Below are 9,271 nucleotides of genomic sequence, written 5' to 3'. Positions count from 1 at the left end.
TTTCTTGTGAAGATGTGGTAGTACAACAGTAAAAAATCGCTTAATATGGACACTGGTAACATATCTGTTTACCTGTTACTGGTCAGCAACTGAGAAATGTTGCCTAAATAGTTCTACATTTTAATAGATACTAGTAGATTTTAATAGATGAAAGAGATTTAAATGAAAGAAGTCAGAGTTGATGTGTAGAAACCTTATAACTTTAATGAGTTAGAGTCAAAGATCAATTGAAAACTCGCAGATGACGTAAAAGGAATCACAAAATATGAATACATGAATTAGTATATGGATAATACCAACACACACTATACGAGTACCGAAATTTTGAAAGATTTATTAAATTGTAGAGGATCCGTTTTTAGTAGAGAAGTATATAGATTTCACAATAAAAAAACGACAACAACAATTTTTGAAACTGTATCCCACAGTATAGAAGAAGAGCGAATATGCCATAACCTCTCGTTGCTATAAAAACAGTTTTCCGTGCAGTTATGGGAAGTTATTGATAGCTATGTACAGACAAGTTTTACAAAGGACTTTGGTGTAGTGAATCATTGTTCAACCTGGTGAACGACCAAGCTCTCCAGCCAACCTCCAATCTTTAGCCTCCTCGAAGTCAGAGAGTGTGTAAGTAGTTGACGGGTGTAAACTGGACAATGATATGTTCACCATGTTAGGGATGATCATAATATGCAGCTCGGCACATCTGTACTACAGTGGAGCGGCTCAAAACCGCGTCTGTTCTTCATGTTAAAAGCGGCAGAAACCAATGTGCTTAGCCATACAATGGATCGTAGATCCTATTAAGCTCACGCTTTGTGTTTATACCTATTGCGCAGAAATCTATTCTCCTGAATTAAAAGTTAAGCAAAACATGGACTTAAACGTCACGTTTAGAAAGTCTTCAAGGGGTAATAGCGATTCGAGAAATCCTACTGCGTCGACAGCCTGCACATCGAATTTTGAGGTGCATGTTATCTTAACAAAAATTCAAATATAGCAGAAACCTTAGAGGCCCTATACTTCAGTGGGATACACAGGAATTGATTATGATGACCATGTGTCGACAAGTCAACACAAATAACCTCAAAATGATGCAGTGCTGTAAGATGAGTTGCAGAAATATCTAATTGATTTTGTGTTTAGCACCTAATAGTAAGGTTCAAGCAATATTTTGAAATTAAATTTTTATCGAAATTTACTGTTAATCACAAGCGTATCTTTAGTTCTCCTTTGAAATCACAAACTGGATGACATTGTATCTTTAAGTGCATTGAATTTATTAACGGCTCTAAATTCAGGAATATTGTTAAAACTAGAGGTAAAGGACAAACTGATTTTTTTTAAAAACTGATTTTTAACAAATCACCAGATCTTCTAATATGACGAAAAAAAACTGTTATAAATCAAATGAAACAATGTTTTTTTTTAATATATTCTCAATAATTCTAAGCAAAGAAATAGCAGATATACGAAAAAAAAGTGCTAATAGTTTTTTTTAATACTCATATATACTTAATAGTCCTGAGAAAGAGGATAGCAGATATCGCAAAATAAAAGGCAACAATTTTTTTTGACATATATTCTCAATGTCCTCAATAATTCTAAGAAAAGAAATATCAGATGTCGTGAAATAAAAGACCACCTTTATTTTTTTTTTTTTGATTTGCAGTTGACGTCACTAAGAACTGTTTACCGGGTCAGTTATTTTCAGAATGTAAGCGTAACTGCATTTATCTCAACTCAACACAATTCATCAAAAGCACCTACCAACAACAATTGCAACCAAATTGCACCTACGAAAACGCATGGAATTACAAACGCACACACTCGTACCGACACACACACACACACACACACACACACACATGTTTAAGCTACACATTTATAAACATAAGAATAAGCCAACAAAGAAAAATTTGTCGGTTTACTGGAATTTTTGTGATTGCAAACGCGAAATCACATAAATATTGTTGCTATTGCCTATGCTGCCACTACTACCACTACTGCTACCTCTGCCACTACTACCACTACTGCCACCTCTGCCGCTACTACCACTACTATCCCTTTTGCCACTTTTACTCCTACTCTTTCAATTGTTATTACTGTTGCCTGTAGGTTTGATATTGTTGTTGTTTTTTTTTTGTTTTTGCTAACCCACATAACTCAAACTCTATGCACACTTCTCTACGCATACTTAATGTGTAGTTGTAGTTGTAACTCTATTACATTAGCAGTGCACCAAATTGACTCAGTTTCGTTGATTCGTTTGTGTGTGTGTATGCGAATACATTGCAAGTATAGCGAATAGCTTGAAAATAGAAAAAACAAAAACAAAAAAATATAGAAGAGCACTAAACTTTTCACTTGTCCATCAGACATGTTTGCATATTTCGCTACATTTGTAATGCCAACTACTACGACTACAATTGTTCGTGCTCCTATTACAACAAAAAATTGTTCACCCGATCATGCTACAACTCCTCTAACCAACAGCTCCCCTTATCACTGCAGTTTACGTACTTGTGTGGCTTTATTTGGCTTCGGCAGTTCGGTTGACCGCGCATAAGCCTTTTGAGAAGGCATAATAAAAAATTCTTATAATAGATCTACCTTTTCAACTATCAAAACTGTTAAATTGCTCTGCAACTGCACATCACAAATATGGCCCCATTTCTAGTGACACCCACCTCGTGCGTGCACACAGTGTTGCAGCTGGTAGCCGGCAGGCAGCAGGCAGCAGCAGGCAGGCAGCAGGACAATCAAACAAGCAATCACTTGCAAATCCGCGAAATCCCAATTTAGCGCCAAGCTCAATTATTGCAATGCAAAAATAAAAAATTTCGTCCACACTTACGAATGCTCACACAACAAACAAAAAAAAACACCACCAACAACAACAACAACAACAAAAACGATACATACAAATCAAAATCAAAAAATAAAATAGCACAAAAATAGCTGAAAACCACTTCACAAAATTTATTCTAATACAATCGACAGACGCGTACGTCAACATAAACCGCAAGTGCAATTGTTGTTGTAATCGTTGTTGTTGTTTTATTGTTCTTGTAGCTGAGCACTAACTGATGTGGTTGATCGGTCGTTTGGTCATTTAAATTTGCCTCACAAATGCGTGACTTTGATTGTGGTTAATATGTGAGTCGCCCGCCAATTTTATTTTCGCTTCAATTGAACTTGTTTTTTTGTACAGAATGTGTGTATGTGTGTGTGTGTATGTTTGAGTTGTGCGTAAACGAAATTTACACTACACGTTAGAATAATTACACGCTACACATCATTGCAGTTATTCGATCATAGCGCAATTTACTCCATCTAAGCACTAGTTTGTATTAAGAGTAGAAATGAGGTCTCCTGCTTTCTAATTACAACATATTGGAGAGGCAAAAAAATATACAAAATTTTCGAATAAATTGTTTTTAATAAATAAATTAAAATTTTTAAAATGTTTAATTAAAAAACAAAATGCAAAAAAATTAGTCAAAATCATTTAAGTTAATATCAATAAAGATGCTTTACTGGATTATGATTATGACTTTTTTATTTAAAGAGAATCGAATGAACCTGTAATACACATAGAAAACAGAAACTACGCAAAGTAGAGTAGAGTAGAGTAGTTTACTGATCTTTTGTGCTTCTAACCGATCCTATTAAACAAAACACCTTCTTCCATCCGAATGAAGATTACTAACCCAAACATTTTTTCCTAGTTCAGACCAAAGTCGAACAATCACTGAAAATATGACTAGAATTCTCATTGGATTTCAAATGGCATACAACTATTGGAGGTAGATCTCATCTGCCTCCAATAGACATAGAGTTTAAATTTATAGTTCGCGTGAAATAGGAGTAATATAATCTTTTGTATAAAAATCTCATCCTGGTCCAAATCAGAACTGGACAGAAAATGTGACTAAAAGACTCAACTCCTTTGACTCACGTCAAAAAATCTCATACTGATTCAGATCACAGGTGGACAGTTAAAGAAAATATGAAATGTAATCTTTTATCTAAAAATCTCATTCTGATTCAGATCACAGCTAGACAGTTAAAGAATATATACCTAAAGGACTCATTTGATTCCAAGTGACATGTAACCAATCAAAGCCAGACAGTCAGAGAGAATAAGACTAGTTGTTTTATATGTATCCACAAGAGACGTGCAACTAGAAAATATAGTTCGCATGGACCAGTACGAATAGGATATTCCTTTCCAAAAATCTCTTTCTAGCTCAGTTCAAAACAAAACAGACTCATAGAATATGACGTGAAGGTCTTATACGCATCCAAGAGACGTAAATAAATACATATATATAATGAAGTAGATTAAAAGTTTGATACAGATAATGATAATGACGCATATATTCGTTTAAGAAACAGTGTTATACACGCATATAGATAAACATAATATGTTTTTAATATTTCAAATTGTTTCTACTATATTACGACCAAATACTTTTATATTATATTTTTACTATATATATCTATATTTATATTTATTTATTTATCTATATTTATATATATTTATATTTTACTACATTTTTACTGCTATTTAATTTATTCAAAACTCTAAGCTTAGCTTATTATATATAAACTACAAACAAATTAAAAAATTCGAATATATCCTAAGACTACTGATGATGAGTACTTGGCAATATTCGAAACAGCGTTATGTGATCAACCAAATTTCAATAAATTTACAAAAAATTTTGTTATTGTCTTTTCATGTCTATACGAACCTTTCTAAAGTTTGTTTTCATGATTCGGCAAGAAAAAATTAACATTAAAAAAAATTTTGTTGTAAATTACTATTATTCACAAACTCTTTTATTATTGAAATAGTTTACTTTCTTCATAAGTTAAGTTAGATGAAGTGGATTAGCAAATTCTTACCAATTAGTTAAGAAAGCCATTTTGATTCCATAAATCCTTTATGACTTTCATCATAGTTGATTTTAAAACTATTTTAATTTATTTATTACTTTTACTTAATAACCGATCATTTAATTTTATTTATCGAATATGATTAAATAAAATGTAATTTTTCCACATTCTTGGTTTGGTAATCAAGAGAACTATTGGCTTATAATTATCCGAATTATTAAGAGCATATTATTACGTACACCTCATCTCTTCTTAAAGAAAAAAACTTGCATTCACTAACTTCTAATTACAATATCCTATTCCAAAATACGAATTTGAAAATTTCAAAACAACAACAATGAGATAATCCGGTAAAACGTTTTATAATTTTTCGAAATTTGTCCCTTGTCAGTGCAGAACCCACCCCCGCACATCGGCCACTGTACACAAACACGTATTAAGAGTAATTTTCGTTTTTATAAATGTGAAAATTATATTCTGCAATGAACGAACATTAAAAACGCCGTCGCTGAACGTTGAGATACATATATTTGTCTAATCATGTGATTGGAAATATGAACCGCTATGTGTGTGCATCCATTATGGCAATTCCAGTAATAGAGTCTATGGGATTCATCGATGTCGTTGCCGTTGCTGCCATTGTTGGCATTGCTGTTGTTGTTATTGTTGTTGCCATTTTGCTCATTTATTTGATTTTGTGCTGCTGTCCTTCCTGCTGCTAATTTATCGGGATAATTGCCAAATGACCAAATGGGGAGTTTTATTACACCAGCTGCAGAAATGATGACCCAAGCACAAAGACCGAGCAGCAAAATAAAACTTTAACTCATGTCACATACAACTGCCATTGTACGTGGTAAGTACGTGTATATAAATTTTACTAATATTCACTGCTATATATGATGCCATATACATATATATATATGTATATATCTGTACAATTATATATATATATATACGATATATACATTTGTATTCTTATATCGATGTGTTTGCAACTCCCTCACCAATCAATGCAATATGTACAGTTTGCCACTTTTTCCAGATAGATACACTGCTCGTATGATGGGTGATAGCTGATGGATTCATGTGGCTAATTTTCCTTTTTAATTGTAATTCATAAATTACATTATTTACTTTTGTATCTAACGAGTGTGATGTGTATTGTTGCACCGCATGAAGTGTGGGTGGTTTAGTCTCGATAATATTACCAAAACAGTTGTGGGATATTTTTATCAATTTATGCATTAGTTAAAGATTTTGCGGTTACAAACTGCAAATGAAAGTAACAATTTAGAGTTGCTTTTAATTTTAATTTAATCATATATTATATTTATATAGGGCACAGGTGATATAACATACAAAAATTAATAGAAACTAAAATAGAAGGCATTGTTCTACTGCCTAACCTACAACAATTTCTGTAGTATTCATTTCTGCTTGTGGCATTGGCGTTATTGCTGACGTTTTATTAATCTGTGGTTCAATTCTTTTTGGCAGCAAGTGTTTAAGTGGTTCCAGTATTTCATTATGCTTCAGAAATGTAATATGCTCTTGCTCCAACACTGAAATATTCACACCCATTTGTTGCATCAGCGTCTCTGTACCAAAAATGGCGTGGATGCAACGTTGCAGGTACGCCAGTAGATCATAAGCAAAACATGAACATAATTTACCAAATGTTTCACGTTCACTACTGGTAAAAGCTTGCTGCTCCTGACGATAGAAGGCCAATATGCGTAATGCTACAATTTCTAGTGATTTTTGTATGCAATATGTGACATCATTGGCTAAAGCGATTGGCGCGCACAAACGCAACTCATTCAAGGCATTCAAGTAACCATTGCAAAGTAATGCTAAAGGCTGAAAATCAAGTAAAGTTTCTGGTGGTCCAAGCGATTCATTATCTTTGGGTTTACTAGCATCTTTATCTGGTGCATCCGTGGTATCCGTAGGAGCATTCACAACTGCATTCTGTTTATTACTTGTATTCCTAGCATGCAAGGCAACCTTATTTATCAATGTGTACTTGTCCAAGGCGTATTCGAAATTTTGATTGACTTGACTAATGGAATTTATAAATTTATTTCTTATAACGCGCACAAATATTGGCACCATTAATGTACGAAAATCGGCTCCCACTCGACTAAAAGATAAACCAAAGTACATACACTGTCCAAGCACTGCATCGAACGAATTAACATCCCGTTCCAAATCGAATTCCAATGTTTGCAAAAAATCATCGATCTGTAAAAATAAAATAAAATCTATTAATAAGAAAATAATCTGAAATATCGGAATATTAATAAGCATTCAACAAAATCTTTTTATTTTATTTATACCAATAATTTACAATGATTAAGTTAATTTATATAGCTGTGGTTTATGCGTTAATTTTAATGGTATTTAAATTTTAGCGGGCTTTAGGTTGTGTTTTTTAAAAAATTTATATTTTTATATAATAACTTATGGTATACCTTCTGCTCAAAAAGTACTCGGACTTTGTAAATAAAACACACAAATTTAAATTTTATTCCAAATTTATTTTATTTCGCCTGAGCGATGACAGTGGTAAAAATCCATAGTAAAAATCGCTAAATGCACTTGAGGTAGTCTCACATTAACAGCTGCTGTAAATAAACTATTTGACAGATAACGCTCAAATTTGTACCATATGTCAAGAAAGGGTGTATTAAGATAACCAAAAATTTTTTGAAAAAGGTCTATTACTTAAGGAGTAGTTAACAAACAACAAATTCCGGATACTTTTTGAGCAGAAGGTATAAAACAAAAATCGAGTTCCTACAATCACATCATAAAGAATTTTTTATAGGAGACAAATTAAAAAGTCAGCCTAAATGACTGTTAAGGAAAAAGCAACAATTATAGCACTAGTGGAACAAAATGTATCCGTACGCGAAATAGCAGCTCAAATCCATTTTAATGAAAGCTTAGTGCGTCGATTTTTGAACAAATATCGTGAAACGGCAGAATGAGTTCCAGTACATCGTATATTTAGACATTTTAAACTTATTCAAACTCAAATGGTATTCTCTGAACGACGATAATTAAGGTTCATATTGTCCTCAAGGTAGGTCGCTGCAATCGCTTACAGCAATAATTATACTATTCATTATTGCACTAGGAAGTTAATAATGACACATCCTACTGGCAACATTCCCTTACCCTTTTCATATTTTTCTTATTCGTTTAGTAATATAATCCGTTTCACATATTACATATATTTTATATGTTTTACATATATTTTCGAATAGAGTTTATATACTTAACAGTGGTTAAGCTAGTGTTCATATCTGGGATCCTTCTCCTTAAACAGCATAAGATCTTTACATTTTTTGCTTTATATTAATTTTTTTTTCAGCAAAAGACGCTTCAGAAGAAACCTGTTTCTTCAATTCTAGATCGATCGCTTCTATTCAAAAACTATCTGACGCTATGTCTTGTAATTGATATTTTGACTTATGTCGTATTACTGTATCACTTCTCACTTACAGTCGGCAGCTACAGTGTGGATTTAATCCTAATGCCTGCAACATCGTGTTGGGGTTGCTCGTTTTGACTACTTGATGTGCAATCACAGCATCCGTTCTCGTTTTTAAATCATACATGAAAATTTGTTCTACACTTGTATTACGAATTCTTGAACTCATTAGATATATGAGTTTGCATTTATATACTTTATTATTACTATGCCGAACTCCATATACAGTTCAGCTTCCATAAATCGAAGTACCATTTTGCAAAGAAAAGGTACGACTTCTGGAGACTTCAAGTTAAAATTTTTTTTTGTAATTGTATGTAATTTGTGTTCTAAACCCTTTTGAACTCTGTTTAGTTCGAGTTATAGAGTTCGAGTTATAGAAATTTGACTGTATATTGCATATATGTAACTTCAAAAATTACAATTACACTTTATTTTCTTGTTATAATTCAAGTTTCTCTTTTAAACAAATCCGCTACCATTGTATCCATTTTTAATTAATAAATGATATCCACTATTAATTTAGTTTTAATTTGTGTCTGCTTACAATAAATACTAAAGCACTTTTGTCCTATATCAATATAATATAAAGCAATTAATATAAAGCAATTAATTCAATACTCAGAAAATCCGACATTTTATAAAGCCATTTTTGTCTTGTCGAAGGTTTATATGAAGTTTTAGTTCAAATACGCAGAGTATATTTTATTAATTCACTGAAGTGAAATCAGCAAGTCTTCATTTATATATGTAATATTTTAGAGATATTAAGGTCTTATGTTTCATACAGGAACATATCATATCATATTCTTTTGTTAGGATCATTTTCTTTTATATAATCTCAGCTAACATTTGCTTCTACTT

General features: G+C 32.3%; 1 protein-coding gene across 1 annotated transcript in view; it reads right to left on the bottom strand.

The window, feature by feature from the left end:
• Positions 1–5,865: 5,865 nt before the first annotated feature.
• LOC119688768 (conserved oligomeric Golgi complex subunit 8-like) overlaps positions 5,866–9,271 on the bottom strand; it is a 4,388-nt gene continuing 982 nt past the window's right edge. The window contains exon 2 of the mRNA XM_038103437.1: positions 5,866–7,191. Coding sequence (XP_037959365.1) covers positions 6,310–7,191 — 882 coding nt within the window. The 3' untranslated portion in view covers positions 5,866–6,309. The remainder of the gene's footprint in view (positions 7,192–9,271) is intronic.

Source organism: Teleopsis dalmanni, chromosome X (assembly GCF_002237135.1).
Source record: "Teleopsis dalmanni isolate 2A chromosome X, ASM223713v2, whole genome shotgun sequence".
NCBI lineage: Eukaryota > Metazoa > Arthropoda > Insecta > Diptera > Diopsidae > Teleopsis > Teleopsis dalmanni.
This window is presented reverse-complemented; position numbering and strand designations above follow the sequence as displayed.